The following is a 23,484-nucleotide window of genomic DNA, read 5'->3' on the forward strand; positions in this document are numbered from 1 at the left end:
CAATACGGCCTGATCTTTAAACAAGCAGAACTGGGACGCTGTGCTGACGCAGAGACGGCGTGCTGAGCCGAGACACTAACCAAGCCTCGGGCCATGTGTGTTTGTTTGCATGTGTGTGTGTGTATGATTGAGTTTTAAAAGATACGGGAGTGACACAAAATAAACCCAACTTTTTAAAATGTTGTAATCATGAATTGTCTTGAATTACACGCGCACGTTTGTGCACGCTCACCCAAGGTCCCTAAATTGATGTATATGTCCGAGTCTCATTCACACCGACTGCTGCCATATGGTTACTGTGGCCTCGGTGAACCACATCTGCTGTTTGTTAGCACACACACACACACACACACACACACACACACACACACACACACACACACACACCCGGACAGACATGCATCCCTCCACTGCACCCATTCCTCAGACTTGTGTGGCCGATACAAGGTAAACTCAACCCCCCCCCCCCACCTCAACCCCCCCCCCCCCCACACCCCCCACACCCCACACACACACACACACACCTCACCCACCCACACTCACATGCATACAGTAGCCTTTAACTCACCATCTGTTCGTTGAGGTCCTGTGAGGCCTCCATGGCTTCTTGGGTTGTGATCCACTGCAGACTTGAGGGGCAGAGGAGAAGAAATGTAATGTGGGTCAGTGGATAGAAATCACAAATGATCCATTTTATTTACTGATGCACACGTCTACGAGCACCTGTACTAGCTGTTCTGCAGGGATTCTGGTGAAAAGAGGATTTTAAAAACAACCGTCTGGGTCTCACTGTCAGATTTGGTCACTCATCCTCCCATTTTGGATGGAAAACCCATCATACTGCATTAATTTTGTTTTCATGTCTGTGAGCATCTGTCGGTCCGGCCGCCTGTCAGTGTGTTTATGTGTGAGCAACAGGAGACTGGAGGAGGGAAGCAGCAGCTATAACTTCAGCATATCATCTTCGGCCGAGGGTGAAGTGGAGAGATAATTGCAGAAGTAAATATCAACAATGAAAATGAGAAGTGTAAACGATACGGCTGCTTGGCTGGCTCAGAACCACAGACACAGTGGCTGGTTAGTGTACGAAGACAGCGGGTGACCCTATTAATACTAGACAACAGACAGGTTGGTGCCTGAGTCTGGAGCGACCCAGGGGCCGAGGTGATCGTCTTCTGCTTGAATGAGATGTTGCGATGAGAAAAAAATGCAGAAGTGACATTGTGATGTTGCGACAAAAGGCTGAAAACAATGGGAAAACAATCATCCCAACAGGACGGCACAAAATGGCTCCTCTCGGCTTTTTATCGCGCAAGGGCCGCTAGGAGCATTTGACGGTCAAACAAAAGAGTGGGCTGCAAAGACACGCACTCGCATGAAAACACAAAAGTCCTTCCCTGTCATTAGAGCTGCATTTCCCACAAAGTGTGGTAAGAGCGTGACTGAACCATTTCCACTTTTTCCCCCCACGAAAACCACATTTTTATGCATTTGATCTATTTCACCTCAGCTAAAGTAAATAAATATTTTTTCTGCACCTGCACTTTCAGAGACTGCAAAGTGTTATTGAGGATTTATGCTATAAAGTGTGGTCAGCGAGTGCAAGTATAATGAAACTATATATCATACACTTCAAACCGGTGCGTATGTGTATGATGTTGCATTCACACTAAAGGAACATAAGGGATAAAGGAATGTTTTACTCTTTAATAATCACTGGTCAGGTTGGTTTGTCCCAAAAAACATAGGTTACAAACATTAAATCCGAGGATTATATGACTTTTTTCAGTTACTTCAGTGTGTGTGTGTGTGTGCGCGCGCGCGCGTGTGTGTGTGTGTGCGCCTGTGTGGACTTTTCTGGCTCGATCCTTTAAACTCACTGGCATCCTTTTAATTTTTCATAGCGTTCAGCTCCTCCTCGCCTGAAACCGAAGACAATAATGCGTCTCTCAGGTGAATTGATTTGTGCCCAAGCCTCCCTTGACCCCCCCACCTCACCCCCTCCCTCCTCCCCCCCCCCCCCCCCCCCCCCCCCCCCCCCCTCTCTCCATCCCTCTCTCTCTCACCTTTGTGGAGGGCAGAATCAGCTCTCTATCTGGTCGCCTTTCACTCTCCCCTTATATTCGTCTGGAGCGGGTAGTGAACCGTGAGCGCACGTAAACCACCCAGAGGAACATTAAAGTGTTTAACTTATACAGGCTACTATAAATTTATATAGCAAGTTTAATTCACATACTATAAATTAAATGTAACACTCATGGGGCGTATAAGGATTGTGCAGATTATGATTGCCCTTCTTAAAAATACACGCATATCATAGCTGGTGCTTTTAAAGAATGAACTAGCGTGAATTGCTGACAGCCTACATGGTTTGATGCCCACCACCTTGTATAAGTGCATGTGTCCCACTGCACACGAATGCCTCACACGGCCCTGTACAAAACCAGCCAGCAGTTACCTGACACTGCACAGGGAATCAATAATGCCTGCCATTTCCTTCTGGGTCCCAGCAGAGAGAATTATATTTCTCACTATGGTTATTGACAGCGACTTAAGAGACACGCAATGGGGAGTGCGCAGGAGCAGAGGGTGGACTGTGATGTTCTGCACTGGAACAGGCCTGTACTGCGGTAATTTCACGCTGTAAAAGCCGAGGAGAGACGCATGCAGGACAGACCGCAGACTGCTGCCGGCTGCACGGACAGGTTGGAGTGGAAAGTCAGCCACGTATCACGTTCGACTCAAAGTTTATTGACTTCCTCGCTTTTTACGCACCAATCCCTTTTTTTTTTTTTTTTTTTAAATATGGCACGGTCACAGGAATTATCAACACAAATGTCTTTACAGTTAACACGAAGGATGTAGACACACTTCTTCACTCATATCTTTAATTAGATAGAGTTGTGGGCGTAATTGTGCCTGTCGTTAAAAAAGATATGTCTTATTAGTAGGTTACTACAGGAAAACTATAAAATGCCAGAAACATGGCAAAGGAAATCAAGAGACATTTTTTTTTAAATTGGTTAAATGCAGCCTTAATGCGCCGTAGAGTCAAATTCTACAGAGATGTTTTTCCAAGTCTTATATTGAAATTATTTTAAATGAATGAAGTGGAGGTGTTTCACTGCGAGAATAAAATAATATAAATAAATAACAAAAAGAAGCAAATAAAGTGTAAAATAAATATGGCATAAAGACAAATGATTTTGGATCAAAAAATCATCAACTTATATAATTGTTTTCGAACATTTTTAAATATTTTCCAATAGGACAGTCATCAGTTGTTTTTTTCCAGCTACATCATGATGCAAAAATTACGCACAGTTTCTTGTTTAAACTTTATACTAAATGGTAATTGAATTTAAATAAAAAAAAAAGGCCTGATATTCAGTTATTTTTTTGGGCTCTATGTCTGCAGGACTTTTAGGATTTTCCGCAAATCTCCACCTCTCCTCCTCTCACGCATTATTGCGCGTTGATTAAGTATGAGTCCTTAATGTGAAACCCGACCTGTGTGGATTACGGCGCAGCAGGCCCTATCAGATTTTGAGTCGACGCGTAACTTGTCATGTTGTTAGGGACCGGCCAATGGCCAGAGGCAACTCAAGCCCCCGAGAGCCAAGTAGGTATAAGATTCCTATTTCCCACATATCAAATATAAACACAAACTCCACGTGGGAGCAGAGGTGCACGGGGATGATGGGGAGAAAAGACCCAGTGTGACGAGTGAAGCCCTCCATCAGCCCTCTGATGAAATCTGGACAAGATGATGACGCAGTGACACTGACCTTCATGTGGAAAATAATTATCATATTAAAAAGCTATTTTATTTTTTTATCAATGGATTTTAACATTTTAACATTTTATTCCTTATAATAAAAGTTTCTCCAGGTGCAATGAAGTTAATACAATGCTGATTAATGTACTGTTAATGTCAAAAAAGTTGTATTTGAAATTTAAAGTTATATATCACCTGAAGTGTGTTTAACCTGGATGAAGCAGGCTACAGACATCCTATTGACTCCATTAAATAATACATCCTTTGATTTATTAGTAGGTATGTCACTTTATTACAACAACAACTCACCTAAAGAAATACATGATATCGTAATTATTGTGAAAGTTAAACTATTTGTAATTCGTTGTTTGGACACAAGTATTTTTTTTATTCTATGCCATATTTATATATTTTAATATAAGAGCCATATTATTCAAAAATATATACTGAATGGATCAGAGGCAATACCTGTGTCAGCTGTCAAGTTATCATCCACAAAGCTCAGACACGGACCTGATATGTGTCCGAGTAGAACTACAGGAGTATAAATTAATAATTAAAGAGAAAATAAATTAAAAAAAGAAGTGACTGTACCTGTATCAAAATGACGTCCGTCCCAGCGAGAAACCAGCTCCCAGATTTCTTTCACTTCTTGGACGCTCTCATGATCAAATGCAGCGTGTGTGTGTGTGTGTGTGTGTGTGTGTGTGTGTGTGTGTGTGTGTGTGTGTGTGTGTGTGTGTGTGTGTGTGTGTGTGCGTGTGTCTGTGTGTGTGTGTGTGCGCGCACAGCTCTCCCTGCTGTCTGCAGCCTGTCACTGACTGGACCGAGGCGCCTCACGCACTACTGCCCATGACCAGCCAGACACAAACACACTCAAATATGTATAAAAACACACACACTCACGAGCCGGAGCAGCAACTCGAACTTGTCTAAACAAAACAAAAATTACAAAGTCAATACGCGCACGTCCCGGGGCTCGGTGTCGGTGAACCGAGATCCGCGCACTACTGCGGGGAACACCATTATTTTCAGTCCGCGTCCAAGTTGGAGCAGCAGGCTGTTCACAGGCATTACACTCAGCTTCATTACTGGAGACTGGAGGCGCTGCGCATGCGCACAGCTGCCATGTGGACGCTATTGGGCAAGTGACCAAAGGATGGGAAGGGGTGGAGGGAGGGTGATCTATCTATCTTCCTATCTATCTATCTATCTATCTATCTATCTATCTATCTATCTATCTTTCTATCTATCTATCATTTATTTCTATGTACATGCAATTGTTTTTGTTGGGTATAATACACACTGGAGCGTACCACATTGATATAAGTGGTATAGACAAGATATGGGCAAGATAAGCATGTTGCTTTTTCCTACTCCCATACTCACAAAGTAATGTTTAAGTTAATGTCAATTAAGAGTCTATAGATTCATTCTTTAGAGGCATGTGCATGTATGTATATGTATTTATGGATTGTGTATGAATATCAGCATATATACATGTCTATATAAACGTTTTTACTTTATTCATTTTCTTATGTTCGAATAAAGTTTGATTTAAATATTTGATTCAATTTAGTTTAGGTTTTTCCTATGAATGGCCTATTAAAGATGAAAATCAAATCAAAAATCAAATCAGTTTATTTTTAAGAGAAGACGGTAAAAATAATATTTTTAGGTTATATTATATCTGATATAGAAAATATATATACAGTCCATAGATGTTTAATAAACATGTAGGGTTTGTGTCCTACTTGTACAACACTGCACTGTGGTGGATGCAGACCATAGACTGTATACAAGGATGGAGGACATGACAGCTCCCCAAGAGTGAAGCCAAATCGTCTCAATCTTCCCCTGGTGGCCGGCTGCATCGCAGGTTATAAACCCTGCCTCCTCCATGTTAGTGGATGGAACCAAACTAAAAAGTCAGACGGTTTGAGGTAGTTCTTTATCACGCTTCTGTTTGTCCAAGTGTTCATTTTTCAAGTAAGCTTGGTCTTATTTTGTTATTTGATGCTGTAAAAACAGGGGGAAATGTCATGATTGACAGCCGAGACTGATTCTGATTGGTCAAGCGTATGTTTCAACAGGATGTCGCTACTGTGGCTTCATCCCTATGGACTCTATGTTAGCGTTCAAATCCATAATATTTAAGCTTCATGTCTGGATAATGTGAGGAAGTGGAGACGTGTCGTCCATCTTTATGTACAGCTTATGACACAGACAGCTTCTGAGTTGAAGGATTGAGAAAAGCCACTGAAAGACTCAATATAAGGGCAGACATGACAGTCCCACAGACAGAGAGAGAACATATAGATAATATGTATACAGATTAAACAGGAAACAATTACACACAGGCAAGCCAGAAAACATGCTGACTGTACAAAACAGATATAAATAAATCTTCTGAGGGGAAGATCAGACATCACTGCTCCTCCGTGTCACCCCCTCCAAAAAACAGATGACAGGTTTGGCCTCAGAGTTAAGTTTATTTGAAAAATTGTATGTTTGTTATGGCTTGTGGATTCTGTGACTTTCGGATCCCACTGGCCTCGGCCCAGCGCTCTTTCACCATGCTGTCATTTATTTGGGATGATGATGTCAGCAGTGTCTCTGACTGATCCTCGATTGTTGTTTTATAGATGCTGCTGACACACACACACACACACACACACACACACACACACACACACACACACACACACACACGCACACACACACACACGTGTACATTTCTCTGTCTCTCTCATGCACACAAATGCAATTTATTTGTTTATGCAAAGCATTTTAAATGTAATATTGTGGAGAATGAAAAGAGCTTAAGTTTCCCTGGCATCGTCCTCTGTACACAAACACGGAGAAAAAAGACTAATGTTCTTTGTGGCATTGGCTGGCAGGCCTAGAGAGAGGAATAGAAAGTCACTCGCATTGCATTTCCAAAGCAAAATAAAAACAGAGGGAGCAGAGAGAAGAGGAAGCTGACATGTTAATTTTCTGTTTATCCTCACTACTTTTCATCCTTTCATCCCTTCATTTTCCTTTTCCATTTGTCTGTTTCACTGGTCCCTGGAGCTGATCCCGGCAGCAGGCCGCAGGAGAACATGGATTCAGTATTAGCGACGTGACCCACACGTTAATGGTTGAAAACCCAGCTACGGATTAATCCCTCTTCACTGTCTTCTCAATTATGAGAAGGGAATAAATTCCACTGTGGTTGGATCTCCTCCATATGAAACAATAAAATACCTCGTTAGTCCGTGCTGTCCATAGGACTATGCATAGAGGATGTTTCTGGTACAACACCTCTGTACATCAGGCAGACATCATGAGTCCGTGCCCGTCCAAACCACTGTTGGAGAATAAATCAATTTTATGAAGTGACAATGCTATGAAACGACTTGGTTGTGTTAAGGGAAAGATCATGCTTTGGTTAGAATAATTACTTTGTTAAGGTCAGGGAAACATTGTGGTTTGGGTTAAAAAGACTTTGTTTAAGCTATAGTCGGGCTTCGTCATCATGGTTGCAATTAAATGAATACGTGGTTGAGTTCCAGGGTTGATTGTGGTCACGCTTTAAAAAAGAGAAGTATTGACTGTCGGGTGGAAACGGAAAAGTGAACAGAGGTCTCTTGCGTTCAAGTGCAATGTTTCTCGAAAGAGTGCAGTGACCAGGGCATAATCCCAAACTGGCTTCCCCCCCCATTGGAAGTAAGTTTCTCTTGACTTTGGGTTTGTAGGGACACAAAGTGTTCAGGAATCCATGACATCCAGGTGAACGTTGATCTGTAATGATCAACCTCAAGATGAACAACTTTCCATTATGAAAATCATGGCATCTATTTTCCAATGCAATTTATCGCTCTAACCATAAACGGTATATTAAGATGGAGCACGTGTCTCCACTTCCTTCCACTATCCAGAAATAAACCCAAATGTCCTGGATAGGAACACAGCCATCTTGCACATTAGGAGCCAGAGTCTGCGCCGTAGCGATCAGGGGATGGAGCCACGGTATAGTGATCTCGCCAATGCACATGCTCATTGGTCAGTGTCAGCTGTCAATAATGACGTTTCACCCTGTTTTAATAGCATCAAATAACTCATCACGACCAAACTTATTAAGAACATGGACATACTTCAGTGTAATAGGAACTACCTTGGAGTTTTCTTTTCACTTTCTTTAATATGGTGAGATAGAGCAATAGCATTGGCAGAGGTGTGTCACATTACGCCACGTCAACTCTGGGGAGGCGCCTAAATGGCAAACAGTCGCCTGATGCTCAAGGAAGGAGAATAATGGTCATTATATATTTGAAGCATTGCATATGGTAAAATGGCCTCAGATGCTCATTGTGCATATACATGTGTGTCCATACTAACAGATATATTTAGGAACATATGAAACAAAGACCAAAAAGTTCTCCATTCTCTGCAGACCTTTAACTCCTAGACTCAATACACATCTATATGCACTTAATGTCTTACCTCTGGCAACCTATTGGCACTTGATTTTACATGCACAGTGAAATGCATGTAACTTAAACCGTCTTTGCAGTAAATCTGCTGTCTTAGTCTGTGTCTGTTTTGGAATATATGTAGTATAAATAGTGTTTTTATAGTATATACAGTATATCTCCCTGTGCCGTTAGTCTGTTTTTAGGGCTGCAGACACATGATACCTCAGTCATTACTTTTCTCCTGCAATTACATTGATGAGCTTCCCTAGAAAAACACAACATGGAATACACCTCGCTCCACAGGTGCCCCATCCAAATAGTAGGTAGAGCAAGAACAGTGTTAAGCACAAGATCCTTCTCGGGCTTCCCACCTTATTTAATATAACTCATTTCTTGCTTGTGAATGTATACAGTAAACCAAAAACCTTATGACATTTTGTGTATGTGTGTGTTGAGTGTGGGCATGGTGAGTAAGGGTTGGAATGATATGATATTAATATCAGTTTAATCCTTCAGTAAAAGTAAGGCCCCTGGTGTCTGCCTCCTCCTCCTCCTCCTCCTTCCCCGCAGCAGACTCAGGCCTGAACCCTGCTCAGTGATCGACACATTCTGGCAGAATAAATTAAAACCTCAAGCTCTGACAGAGCCCAAAATAGCAGGAAGCTGTCGCTGACCTGCAGTCTCTAGTGCCACATGTCAGCGAGCTTAAAAAACTTGGCAGAACATTCTGCACAAAGGAAGCACGTACAGGTGTGTGTGTGTGTGTTTTTCTGGCGTGTGCATTTGTGTGTGTGCATATTTATACGAGTCGACCAGCTCTGTTGTATGTTAATGCTTTAACTACATCTATTGCAACAACTCCATCCTACATGTGTTTTTTTTAACAGATCCACATGCATTAATGTTTATTACTTCTTACTAGATCAAGTGAAAACCAGATTCTACTTGTTTAATTACACTGAAACCACTTTGGAATTTGAAGACAGTGGCAGATGGATCTATTTTTTTGTCCAGCTGTTCTCCGGAGGGTGAAGCTTGGGTGGGTGGGGGGGCTTAGCCCCAAGATGTTTAGTGGCGTAGGACTGCGGGACCCTTTGCCAAGTCACAGAGCTCCTGGTTCTTGCCAAGCTGGGGGTGGGTGAGAGAAAATGCCATTTAGCTGGCTGGTATTTATAGATATGCAAGGAACTTGTGCTCAGGCCGAGCTGAGGTGCTGACGAAGTAAAACGAGAGGACGCTTCCAGAAGTCGAGTGTCAGGGCACACAGATAAAAATACCCGGTGAAAGATGGGGCTGGTCATTAGTGGCGCAGTCTGGCATGTGACATGGCAGCATTTCAGAGGTGATTTATGATTATTACTACAGCTAACCTATACATCTCCCTTTCCTGCCCCCACCCTCCATCCTAAATTGGTTTTCTAAATGGAATGGTGCATGGGGTTTATTTCAGGGGGCCGAGTACACAGGGGGGAAAAAAACTGCTGGCATTTTAGACTTTGGCAAAGTGCCACAGTTGGATTTCAGATTTGACCAAGATATTGAAAGAAAAACAGACGCAATATTGAATGAATATGAAGATGGTGGTGCGGGAGACAAATGCATGTTGGTTTAATGTTTCTGACAGTGTGACAAAGATGCGAGTGAAAGCTTTATTCTTTATGAACATGAAAACATGATGCAGATTGGCTGGAAATACATAATGACTTATTGCAGGAGGTGTCAATCAATCAATCAATCAATTACTTCCACTCAAAAAGGATGTTAGATGAGTGGGAGGAAGAGAACGAGGGGTGAAGGCATGTAATGAGCTCATCGCAGGCCGCTGCCTTCCATAATTGCCGGAGCGAGCTGCCACGGGGAGGAACAAAGGAAACATTTAACACATCGTAAATTCCTGTAATGTTCGGCCATGACGCTTACGCTTGGTCTACATCTTGTTTTATTTTTCACCCTCTCTTTACGAGTGTCCAGTCACAAACAGAGACACACTTCGCGCGGTAAAAGAAAACAAGATATCAATTCAGCTCGTTCTGCAAAAGTTTAATTGTGTGTGTGGCCTCCTGTAAACAATTCCTTTTTGAATTCGCATCATAGCAGCAGATGGTCTCACGTGCTTTTAACTTTCATATGGCAGGAAAAGCAGTTTCAATCTTAAATGAAGACATATAACATTTAAATTTTGACATATGCCCTCACAGAATGATTGCTGGTATTAACATGCAGCTCCAGCCATAATTGGAACTACATATTATCTTAAGGACATGACTAATGTCTTCTTCTCCTCATTCGAAAATAGTGTACATTGAATATCAAGTCCAGATTTAGACGTGTATAGTGTTACACAGACAGGAAAGCTGCGTGGGTGAATACTGTTAATACACACAAATATGGCACTTCTCTCCAAGAGTCTGCCGAGCAGCGCTGCAGCGTCTTGCTGAATTCCTTCCCGGTCTTTTATCCCTCAAGGCAAATGATGGAGCATATGTCTAACTCGGCGAGATGGTGATCAAAAGTGTGTTTGAGAGCGGTGGAGGGGAAAGATGGAAAGAGCCAGAGAGACAGAGAGAGAGAGAGAGAGTGTGTGTGCGATTTTGTCCCACTTCGAGATTCCTAAGAGAGAGTATAATACAATACAGAGTGTGTGTGCCAAATAAATGTGTACGCCGTGTGTAAGAATGCAACATGCACTGTGTGTGTGTGTGTGTGTGTGTGTGTGTGTGTGTGTGTGTGTGTGTGTGTGTGTGTGTGTGTGTGTGTGTGTGTGTGTGTGAGGGGGGGGGGGGGGTAACAAAATTAGTTTACCATCAGCTGTGCTCTTGGTCCCAGCCTCTGTCCAGTAATTCTTCCAGCTCCCTCCACCTAATGGCAGCTCGGGGCGGTTTTTACTGCACCACCCTGGGGAAGCTACTGTGGCCAGATCCAGAACACTTGGCTTTATGTGGATTGAATGTTTTATGGTTATAGACATAATATTAAGTATAGGAACAGTCTCGCAAGAATCCACCCCCGCGCCACTATCCTCAGGCCTAATAATTACACCAGCCGAGGAGAGGCAGTGGGAAAAGTGCATATGGCCGTGTGAGAGACATTATCGCGAGGTTATGTAACCGAACGCACACTATTCACTGTTTCCTCTGTGAGAAATATGGATGGGCTGATCACTGACCCCTATACTGACGGTGGAGGTTTTCATACAGTGACAAATCATATCAAACCAAACTGAAGCAAAAATGACTGAGGCAGACGTTTGGCAACATACAGTTAAAGCGTTTGGCCAAAAACCACTATAATATTTTTATAGTTTTTAATTTACTTCAAGACCACAAGTCTGAAAAAGGACAACTTTGTAGAAAAACTGCAAAAGGTTTTGCTCTCTCAAGGTAAATATCATGGAATACTAGTATTTATTCAGCCAACAGTTGTATCCTAATCTGTCAAAATATGTTGCATGAAACTGGAGAAACAGTTGATCCAGATTTAACAGCTTAACTAAGTCTGGTTTAGAAAAAGAAAGGGTGAGAGAGAGAGAGAGAAAGAGAGAGAGAGAGAGAGAGAGAGAGAGAGAGAGAGAGAGAGAGAGAGAGAGAGAGAGAGAGAGCTGGCCACATGTGTCCTGTCATGTTAAAACAGTTAGCCTTTGATAGCTATTGCTGCAGCGGTCAAGGGGCAAATCGTTTGTGATTTTCACTGCTGAGAATCTGATGCACGGAGCTTGTGTGCACATGTGCTAGAGAGAGAGAGGGAGAGAGAGAGGGAGAGAGAGAGAGAGAGAGAGAGAGAGAGAGAGGGAGAGAGATAGTTGTTATTCTGGTGGCATTCATTAATAACAAAGACAACTACATGGAAAAATTATTTTTATGTATATTCCATCGGTTACAATGATACAATACTCACCACATTACTAACATCTTCATCTGCCATGTATTTTCAAAGTCCTGATAATTATGATAGTATGGTGCTGATCAGCCAAAAGATTATGAATTACAACGTTATGCTTGTAATATATCGATTTTATTCCTGTTAAAATTACAAGTCTGTTCTTGCGAAATTACACCTTTTCTTTCTTGTAATATTACAACTTCCGACATTATTCTTGTAATATTAAGACTTCAATTTGGTACTTTTGTAAATTTACAACTCTTTTTCTTGGAATTTTACAGTTTATGACAGAATTCTTGTACAATTACAATTTTTTTCTTGAAAAATCACGACTTAATTCTTGTAAAATTATAACTTTATTTTTATAAAAATACAACTGTTTTTTTTTGTCATTATTACAACTTAAGACTTTATTTTGGTAAATTTGAAACTATTTTTGTAAAATTACAACTTTTGACTTAATTCTTGTAAAGTACGACTTTATTCTCTATATCTCAGATTTTTATACTTTTAAGTAGCCCTGACAAATTCTCGAAATTCGAATGTAAAATAAAATCTTCCTCCTCCCATTGTTTTTTAATGAGTGGCACCGATAGTCTTCCATACTGGGAAGAGTGAGAGGAAGTCAGCGTCTTGAAGCTTCTCTCTCTTTCTGGAGAAATCAAGGAATTTGACGCGCATGTATGTAAATTGTATGTAAAGTTTAGAGTTCATGGGAGATTATTGATATTAATCTGAGCCCTGGCTGATCTAATAGAAGTGAAAACGAAAGTAAAGTGCCTGAGAGTGCGCACCAGAAAGGAAAGTGGCAGACAGAGTAAATATGGCTGCTAACGTATCACAGTCTGAGGAGGCTTGCACTTGCCCGGTGTGCTGTGACATATTCCAAGACCCCGTGGTCCTGCTGTGTGGACACAGCTTCTGTGAGCCCTGTCTTCAGGAGTGGTGGAGACAGAGCGTGGTCCAGAGGTGTCCGGTCTGCATGGAGATCTTGACGATGGCTCGGCCCACGCGTAACTTGGCGCTGAGGGACCTGTCAGACATCGTGAGGCAGGAGGCGAGTCAGAGAGCAACGTCAGGAGCTCCGGATCTGTGCGAGCTGCACAACGAGAAACTCAAGCTCTTCTGTCGGGACGATCAGCAGCTCATCTGTCTGGTTTGTAGAGATGCACAAAAACACGAGAAGCACAACTTTGCCCCCATCAATGAAGCAGCAGAGGAGCACAGGGTGAGCACCGCTGTGTATTGTTTGATTTGTTGTTTTAAAAGTGTGAACTTAAACGTGTGAATCCCAATATAATTTTGTTATAATGTTATGCATTGTGCTGGCAACTAGTGTACAAAACACTACAAAACTAGTGTAGTGCTCATTCTAAACGTCCCTGTGTGGAATGGGCTGTTTGCTTGGCTTGTGGTAATGCTGCTTTCAGACATGCACTGAACTCCGGATAATCTCCTGACATTATCCAGAGTGTGAGAGCGCAACTGTCCAAGTTAGAGGCTGCGAACAATGTGCCTGAATTCAAATTCGAAACAACTTTATTCGTTCCCGAAGGGCAATTCTAAGGCACAAAGTCAAAACGCAAGTAAAAACAAGAATGAAAACAAAGATGACATCAGTGCAATGTTCACGGACAGTTAAAAATCAGTGCAGTATGCAAAAATTATAAATAAGACTAGTGTATATATGACTCAAAAAAGGACAGTGAACAGGATAATGACTGTGAAAACCGATTGTAAGAACGTAGATAAATACTGAGTGACCCCATATAAGAAAACAGCAGGAGATCCTCCGGATGATGACGTTTCTAAAACTTGTCTGAATGTGCAGATGTTCTCCAGAGCTCAAATCTGAAAATGGCTTTTCTGTGAAAGTGACCTGCAGTAATGCAAGTTCAGACCGGCTTCAGGTCCACAGAACGCTGAAGCCACCGCTGCTGCATAAAGAGCTGAATTGTGATATTTACTGGACTGATGTGAACATTTTTATCTTGATATAATATTTGGCCATATGGTCCAGCCCTAGCCTTATATTTGACACAGCGAATAAAAGTGTTGTCGAACTGAGCCACTGATTACCATGTAAAGTAATACGTTTCACTTTTGTTTTTAGATCAATATCAGGACTCAGCTGATGCATTTAAATTCCAAGCTGGGATCATTGAAAGCACATCAGTTCAACTGTAATAAAATGGCCAGCCACATCAAGGTAAGGTACAGACATAGAGTTCATAACAGAGCCCGATATCAGCCGGTATGAGCCTGTCACACTTATATTGGTATCGGCATTTATGCTGATTCGAAATTTTTAGATTTTAAGGAATAAAAAACACGGCAGAAAAGATGTGTATGAATGTTTACATTTATCGTTCATAAAAAAAAAGTTTTACCCAAGATAGTTTTTTTTTGGTTTAACTGTAAAATATCAAGCCTCAATTTCTCATGGTCGACATCTGCCCCCATGAATCCATATCGGTCGGGCTCTAGGTCATAGAGATAACATATGGCATTGTCTGCTTTCGTCAGAAAAATGTATTTTTCCTCAGCTCCAGGCTCGGCAGACGGAGACGACAATCAAAGAGGAGTTTCAGAAGCTTTACGAGTTCCTGAGGACGAAGGAGGCTGCCAGGATTGATGCACTGAGGAAGGAGGCGGCGCTCAAAAGTGACACACTGAACAACAGGATTGTTAATGTGAATGAAGAGATCGCTTTGCTCACAGACAGGATTGAAACTATAAATCAGGAGCTTACAGCTGAGGACCTGGCATTCATGCTGGTACTTAGTGATCACATGTGTCTCTTGTGATTGTAATATTGAACATCTAACAAATTTATGGGTATTGATGTGTTGTCTTTTTTTTCTTTTTGACAGAATGTCAAGTCCACTTTGGAGCGGTAAGTGGCTTCTTTGTGTATTTCAGCCTTTTCACTCCATACTAGACAGTAGGGATGTGGCGATTAACAGATTTTATGATAACCGCGGTTTCATAATGTCACGGTTTCATAACCGTAACAATTGTAAAAACTACGATATCTTACTATGGTGTCCTGCCTCTCGTGAGTCACGTGATTTGGGTGTGTGTGTGCAGTGAAACATAAGTTGTGAAGAGGGAACTGAAGTAACAGCCTTATTTCCACCAACGCTGGACAAAAAAGTCCGTCAGAGGAGTTCACAGTGAGGGGAGAAATCCTTGTTTACTAGCAGGATTACACAAAAACTACTGAACTGATTTCCATGCAATATTACATTTTGAGGTTGATCCGAATAAATAGGCGGATGCAAGCTAAGGTGGTAGCGGGGGTGCACGCGCACAGAGGTCGCTCTTGTACATAACAGAGTCAGAGTGACAGGTACGCAAACTCAAGAGTGATGGAGAAGTTCTTGTGTGAGAAATCTTAACATGGCGGCCACCACAGATTTTAAATTGGAAGGTATGTGCTCTCCCTTCTAGTTAATGATTGTCACAGGGTTAAAGTCTTGTCCATTCCAAAAAATACAGAGCAGAACTGATGCATGATGGGAAAATGAATCCAAGTTTGAGCTTTGTCATAAGCTAAGTTATCGATTTATTTATTCCTTGCTGACATCTTTTGTCGTTGTTTCATGAGTACATTGCTCCAAACTAAAATACTATCTATATATATTATTTCAGAATATTTCACCGGTTATTCTCCGGCTGCCTAATTTTCTTTCAGATCACAGTGCAACGTGCAAGAGCCAGAGACTCCACCAGGAGGCCTGATCGATGAGGTCCAACATGTCAGGAACCTGCTGTTCAACGTCTGGGACCAGATGAAGAAAATAATCAAATACAGTAAGCAATGTCTTGTTGTTTCTGGCACACCATATTTTGAGGTTTTAAACTATTGAGAAACAAATGCCTTAAAATCCGTCCCATAAACGTCCGTATTCATGTTTCCATCCAGCCCCTGTAACTCTGGACCCAAACACCAGTGGCACACAACTGATTCTATCAGAGAATCTGACTCATTCGTCAGAAAGTAAGACGACTCAGCAGCTTCCCGACAACCCAGAGAGAAAAGGCCCTTGCATTGTTCTCGGCTTTGAAGGATTTAGTGGTGGGAGACAATGCTGGAATGTGGAGGTGAATGGTTTTTGGGCTGTTGGTGTGGCTGCTAAAACCAAGCATGCAACCCTTGCACCAATCTTTGGTATTTATACATATGGTCCTGAAGGACCATTGTTTGAACTTATTACTGACAAAAGAATATATTCCTTTTCAACAGATGTATTACCCAAAAATATCAAAGTGCAGCTAGATTTTGACCAAGGAACACTTTCATTTTTCGACCTTGATAGGAAAACATTGATATACGTCATCAAAAACTCTTTCAAAGGGACGGTTTTTCCATATTTTCGAGGGGCTGTGAAAATCCTTCCAGGTAAGGTGAGGACAACCCTGTGGATGGATGCCTTTTTTACAAGATCATACAGTGATGCCAAATACACTCCCATATTTGTATCAATAAGAAAGTGATGTATGTATGTATTGATAAAACTTATTTACTGCATTTTAACGCAATTGTCCAGTCAGCCAAGTGGCAGCAGTGCAGTGCATAATATTCTGCAATCAGAAGCTTCAGTTTATGTTCACAGCAAACATCAGAAAAAATGTGATCTCAGTGAGTTTGACTGTGGGATGATTGTTGGTGCCAGACAGGCTGCATGTTTGAGTATTTCCAAAACCTATCTCCTTGGACTTTCACACGCGTGTTGGGTTTACTCAGAAAAGTGCGAAAAACTAAAAACCTCCAGCGATGATGTTCCACCCAGCGGTTCTGTGGAAGGAAACACCTTGTTGATGAGAGAGGTGAATGATGGTCGGACTGGTTGGAGCTGACAGAGGAGGCTATGGTACCTCAGAGAACCACTCTTTACGTGTGTGGTGCGGAGGAAAGCATCTCAAACTGACTACAGCAGAAGAAGACCATGTTGGGGCAGTGGGTTCACGCTCACCAAAACCTGAATAACATAGCTCGGTCTGATGAATCTGGATTTCTGCGGAGGCAAAGCATGAACCCAAGGACCCAAAGTGAGTCAGTCTAGAATGGTGCTGCTGGTGACGGTGACTCTCTGAGACCTGAAGTAACCGTATTTGGAGCAGCGAAAGGACACCAACAAGCTGTCAATCACACAGTATCCATGCTCCAATGCATACTTTGATTTATCGCCTATTTGACTCTAAAAGGGGACAGTAATTTACTGAATGAACATCGTGCTGCATGTAGAGGACATGAAGATAGCAATTGTACGGTGGCGGAGAGGTCCTAACCCATAAAAATACAGAAAGGCATTTGATTAGTGACGTTATTAAAGTCTGCTACTGGTGGTGATGGAACTTCACAAAGCTTTGAACTACAGCCAGGTTCATCACTTTTTTTGGTCCCCTGGAAACATCTCCGGTGTCGTTTTAGCTATTTGCTCATTTGGCATAGACCGTGATTTCCTTATGAAAACGTTTACTGACGCTATATATCAAGAGAGAAGTATAGTCGTTTTCTCATAGACTTCTTTAGAAACACTTCGTTTTGTGCAACCAGTCGAGTCGCCCTCTGCTGGAAAAGTTTCAGGCACTTGCATGCTGGCTCCCCTTTCTGGACACAGAGTCTACATCCATTTAAATGTACAGTCAATGTTTCCAACATGATGCATGTCACAAAGCAGAAGTCGCTTCAAACCCGTTTCATGAACATGAGTGATGAAAACGGCTAAATATATTGATCTGCTTGAGGTTTGAACGTTTGAGTTTTTGAAGTAACCTTTGGTTTACATTTATTATGATGGTCTGAAGGCTAATGCAATGACTTATATCATGTACATGTCTCATTTACTTTGGGTGTTCCTGCCCCATTTGTTGTATATCTGTTGGAAATAAAATACACTTAAAAATATTGAATAGGTTTAAGCAAGAGAAAACAAACAAATAAACAATATGCTGCTCTGAGCCAGTCTGAATGTCTTCTTTGGGAGTCTCCACTATTCCCATAAGGTCCCAGTGTGTCTGCCTGTATACATGCACAAATAGTATGATGATGAATCATTATGAGGCAATACCTAATGTCTCTAGTGCACTGCCATCTTTCTCTCTCTCTCTCTCTCTCTCGCAGTGTGTGTGTGCGTGTGTGTGTGTGTGTGTGTGTGTGTGTGTGTCTCCACACTGATACTGAATCTCGGTGGTATTACAGCTGGAATGCCTGCTATGTTTTTTCTACTAATGAAAGAATGAAGGAAAACAAACAGAGGGGCCAAATTAAAAGAGAAAAAAGGGTCAAGAGAAGAAAACACTGAAGGAGAAGAGGAAATCGAGGGAACATGCATGGGGCCTCATACGGCCTCTCATTCAATATGTGTGCCTCTGCATGTTTTACATGATGAGTGTTTCTCAGGCCAGTTTTCTCAGGGCTAATGAAGGTTGGAGATCAGGGCTTGACTGACACAACATCTGCTCAAATGTGGTCTTAAGGGGATTTTCTTTCTCCGCCAGATTACCCAAGATAAATTTCAAACTTCATAAGTCTGTCTTAGGAGGAAGCTGGAAGAGAAGAAGTGTCACTTTGAGTGATTACTCTCCCATTCATTTAATTAGGCAAAGTGTATTTTTCCAATTTGACATTTAGAATTGCACTTTCTTTTCATTCCTTTACCCAGAATTTAATTCTAGAACATATAGGGAGAATTTGGCTGCCTGACATATACATTATTTTATAAGTAGGCATCTTTAATGGGTTCCATAAATGTGGAAACTTGAGTTCAACTGAGCAACCATCTGTCAGATTTCAGGTTGTAGAATAAAAGCTTTTCCCCTGTTTTATTTATTTACCCCTCTGCCTGCATATCATCATTCTTTCCTGTATAAACTGTTGCTTTATCGGAAAGGAATGACAGCAAACCAGTGTATCCAACCCAATCCCCTTTGAATGATCCATCATGGGCTGTTGACCACAGAGCACCAGAGAGCCACTGAGGTGGATACGTCAGATGTTATTTTAACTTTTCCTAAGTGCCATTTTTCTACCAATCGGCTGAAATAAACACGTTATTTCTGAGGAATTTCAAAGAGCTGGGCGTTGTTTTTGCTGCCGTGCGGGAAATTAGTTTTGTCCGAAAACATTACAAAGATAATCAATCATGTGGAACATGAATTATTTTACTTCAATGAACTAAAAGTCCAAAAACAAAAGCAAACTGTGTGTGTATATATCTTCTTTACATGGGGGCATTGTGTGTGTGTGTGTGTGTGTGTGTGTGTGTGTGTGTGTGTGTGTGTGTGTGTGTGTGTGTGTGTGAGCGTGAAACTCATAAATCATGCGTGTGCAACATGAAGGAGGGGACAGATTGAATCATGACAAGGGAGATCAAAAGCGGAGGAGAATGACAACACGGTTCTGAACTGGAGCCAGAACAGTAGGACGATATCAAGTTAGAAATGAAAGAAAACAAGACACAAACAGAAGGAAGGGGGAGATGTGCCAATCGCCTGAAGGTTTCAGACAGAAGACATACGTTTACTCTGTCCAGCACCTATGACTTGGCTCTGCTTCTGAGGAGAGGTGTGTGTGTGTGTGTGTGTCAGTGTTAATGTGTGTGTTAGTGTAGAGGAGTAATTTGCAAATGCAGACGCAGAGACTGGATAGATATGTCGAAGGATTGAGGGGAAAAAAGCAAACACGTAAATGTGAATGAATAATGAGCGTAACAGATTGTAGACGAGGCCGCTAAATTTTTTTGCCAAATCAGTGCCGTCAGTGTACACAGCGTAATGTATAGATACAAGAGAGCACGCACTGAGACACACACACACACACACACACACACACACACGTGCACTTTAATGTGGTTGTTTTTCCATCTGCTCCTTGTTTTCTGGTCCCTTTGGTCAGTTTTTGCTCATGTTATTGAGGTCTGGATATCTTCAAGAAACAGGACTCCATGGGTATGATGCTGTCATCTCTCTCTCTCTCTCTCTCTCTCTCTCTCTCTCTCTCTCATTCTCTCTTTCTCATTCTCTCTCTCTCTTTATTATTTTGTTTGGCATTTATGTTTCGTTTGGAGGCAATCATTGAAGAATTTGAGGAACACGTGTCCTCAGCAATCATAATCAAGAAATCCCTCCTGGTCTCTCTCTCTCTCTCTCTCTTTCTCTCTCTCTTACACACACACATGCACGCACGCACGCACGCACACACGCACGCACACACGCACGCACGCACACACACACACACACACACACACACACACACACACACACACACACACACACAGAGGCCTGATTACCACTCTGTCTGGTCTTTATGAAGTTATAGATGCAGATTGGACGTGTCAGTCAGGACCTCACAGGAGGATGCTGGGATATTGGGAGAAATGATGAAGGAAGGAAGGATGGATGAGGAAAGAAAAGACGGAAAAAAGGAAATGTGTTTCTTAGAAATGAATGAAACGCACGCCGTTAAAAATTTGAAAAATTAAGCTGAACTTGAAAGATTGGTTTCACACGTAAGGCCCGTTTTTGTTTTCGACAAAATATCTACACATAACAAAGCAGTTACAGCTCCCTCTTCCTCTACACACACACATACACACACACACACACACACACACAGAACACACACACACACACATCCTCGATGGTCAGGTGCTGTGATAAAGTGCTGTCTGGTGTTCTCTCACTCGCTAAGCCCCCTGAGAGTAGATCAATACTCACTCAGCATCAGGTTACCTCTAATGTCTTCATGTTTTTAACCAGGCAGTGTGTGTGTCTGTGTGTGTGTGTGTGAGTGTGTGCGTGCATATGCCCCTGGTGTGACCCAAGTTATAATTATCATTAAATGTCAATGAAGGCAATAGGAAGAGCTGGACTCTGCAGATAAGTCCCAAAGCCCTGACTCACAGCGCCCCCTAAGGACACCTGTTAGAAACTGAAGCTGCAGTGAAGTGAAGGAAGGATTTACTTCAGCCAGAGAAGAGATATCATATTGAAGATGGTGTTACTGAAAAGCAATGCATGCGTAAATCACTGGCTTTTGACTTAATTATTTACAAGAGGCACTTTACCACATACATCCCCCTCTTCCATTATCTGCCTGTGCTGTGTTTCAATTATACAGTTATATGCTTATTTAAAAAGGGTAGTTAACAAAAGGTATCCTGACCCCACAGGTATACACTGACTGTAACTACATCTTGCCTTGGACGGTTAGGATTCATTTTGCTCATCGATGTTAAAGCTGAGATCTGGGATAAAGTTATTGGAGGGGAATACACACAAGCAGTGTCACACCAAATCAATGGTTCAGCCTGATTATTTAAACTACTTTCATCGGTGGAAAGACCAAATCTAAGCATAATGAAAATGGTGGGGATGCAATATTCCTTAATTAAATGACATGTCAATGTTGAACTACAACAATCCTGTCGGCTAAGAATTGCATTCTGGAGGAACTGCTGCCCAGATTATGTTCGTAGGGAGTTTGTAGTGGAGGGACGCTATCGAGGAGGATGGAGGACAGACAAAGTCCTAATGACTTTGTAGACGCAGGGATTTAGGCCTTTTTAATGATACTGTAAAAGTAAACATGTTTTTATCTCAAACTTCTAGCCAGTACCCACAAGTTAAGGCCTAATCATGAACTTAAAAACACTGGTGCCTATGTGAGTGGCACAGATGCAGTGGTGGATCTAAGATTTTTCTAAATCAGGGGCCAATTTTATGTCCAACATCCATGCACAATTCCAGACTCAGTAAGGTGCACATTCAAGTCATTCCTTGTTTACTGTTGGCTCTTTAGCTTTGAGAAATTCAAATGAGCTTAGAAAAGTCGTCACATTTATTGTTAGTAATTGAGAAAATGACAGCTGACAGGACAGAAGCACTCTAGGGGCCAATCACATTTCAGCCGGGGCTAGTGCCCTCCCCAGCCCTGCTCCTGGATCCGCCCCTGCACCGAGTCTCCTTTACCCCGATTGTTAGATATCCACCGAAAGGGCTGTTTCAATTAAAATGTGTAAAACAGATGTAGATGTCTGAGATAAACATCATTTAAGGAGACAGGGTTGACCACAAATAGCATCTGCAAACTGTGAATGAGGTTTACAGTGGACACTTTTGGGAATAGATTCAACATGGCTACTTGGACCGTCTGAATTATTGGGTTTCATTTCTTGTCTGACTTTGGTGTAGCCGCATAGCTACATTCTCAGGTCTCAGCAAATCCTTTAGCGAGCGCATTGTAAATCTTATTGATAGAAATGAAACCACAGCAACAAGACTCATGTTGTATGAAACTGAAATTTCCCTTAAATAGACTAGAAGAGGAAGAGGGGGAGGAGGCAGGTGTAACTGTTGCTAAAAAGCTGAATACAAGAGTGTGATAATTAGAAAAAGAGAAGAAAGTGTTTTCCCCTGCTCCACCCTGCCCTCTCTCACCTCCACCTCTCTTTATCCATTCCCTCATCTCTCCATCCCAATCAATCTCTCCCTCCCCCCCCGCTAATGCACTCTTTCATGTGCTCTCCTATTTCTCCCTCTCTCCCCGCCGCCCTCTCTCCCTCACCCTGATGTCTCATGGCCCTTTTGTAGGCCCTCTACATTTTTGGGGGTAATGTGATCGCCCCCATTTCTCCCCAGGGTGGTCCGCTCCTCTCATTCAAACAACAAGCTTGAGCTGAATGGAGCTGGCAGGGAGAGGGGAGGCCGAGAGAGAGAGAACAAGACTGAGGGAGAGGATGGAGAGGAGGTAATGTGTATGTATAGCAGCCATTAAATCTCATCCCCGTCCATTCATATCTCCCACAAATAGGTAAGGTGTGCATATGTGATGCATTTCATCAGGCAAGTGGTGTGTGTCTGTGTGTGTAGTACTATACCTGTGCCATCTGTTTGGCTACATCCAGCAGCTGTTTCCGACTTAGTGTTGCCCCAAAGCAACATTTCCATTCAAATTTACTTCACTTTTTAATTTAAAAACTTCTAATTGTGTATTAACAGGTATTAGAAGAGGTATTTTTAAATAACTTTTTTTTAACAAAGTGCATTAAAAGAAGTAGTCACTTCATTCATTTCGTACTTTAATTTCATTATGGTTTTAATACCAGCAAAATGAATGTCCTTGTCATGCAAGCATTTTATTGTCGGAGCTGAAGACTCGTCAAAGTCAAAATCAACTTTATTGTCAATTCTGCCACATGTAGAGGACATAGCCCTGTTTCTCCCTGATCCCCGGTGTAAACATAAAAGTTGACCGAACATAGACAGAAATTCTGTGAGCTGCTTCTGCTTCTTTTTCTTCTTCTATTGTTTGACGCTGTCTCAACTTTCTGCCACTAATACGAAAGTCTGAACAACATC

General features: G+C 42.0%; 2 protein-coding genes across 8 annotated transcripts in view; one reads left to right on the plus strand and one right to left on the minus strand.

Moving 5' to 3' along the window:
- The window catches only part of eya4 (EYA transcriptional coactivator and phosphatase 4), a 45,907-nt gene extending 41,052 nt beyond the window's left edge, over window positions 1-4,855 (minus strand). For 6 of the 7 annotated variants that reach the window (XM_034580147.1, XM_034580148.1, XM_034580145.1 and 3 more), the window contains exons 1-2: window positions 4,373-4,854; window positions 569-629 (exon numbers count right to left, since the gene is read on the minus strand). In XM_034580147.1, the coding sequence (XP_034436038.1) occupies window positions 569-601 (33 nt within the window). In that variant the 5' untranslated portion in view covers window positions 602-629; window positions 4,373-4,854. Of the gene's footprint in view, window positions 1-568; window positions 630-4,372 lie in introns of all 7 variants that reach the window. The other variant, XR_004613289.1, reaches the window with a different exon arrangement.
- A 7,848-nt stretch (window positions 4,856-12,703) lies between these two features.
- On the plus strand, window positions 12,704-18,076 carry LOC117758485 (zinc-binding protein A33-like). The gene is made up of 7 exons (XM_034580201.1): window positions 12,704-13,345; window positions 14,231-14,326; window positions 14,664-14,894; window positions 14,991-15,013; window positions 15,815-15,933; window positions 16,046-17,190; window positions 17,251-18,076. Exons 1-6 carry the CDS (start codon window positions 12,941-12,943, stop codon window positions 16,615-16,617), a joined length of 1,446 nt encoding a protein of 481 aa, XP_034436092.1. The 5' UTR covers window positions 12,704-12,940; the 3' UTR covers window positions 16,618-17,190; window positions 17,251-18,076.
- Window positions 18,077-23,484: the final 5,408 nt, after the last annotated feature.

This window comes from Hippoglossus hippoglossus, chromosome 24 (assembly GCF_009819705.1).
Source record: "Hippoglossus hippoglossus isolate fHipHip1 chromosome 24, fHipHip1.pri, whole genome shotgun sequence".
In the NCBI taxonomy this organism is placed as follows: domain Eukaryota; kingdom Metazoa; phylum Chordata; class Actinopteri; order Pleuronectiformes; family Pleuronectidae; genus Hippoglossus; species Hippoglossus hippoglossus.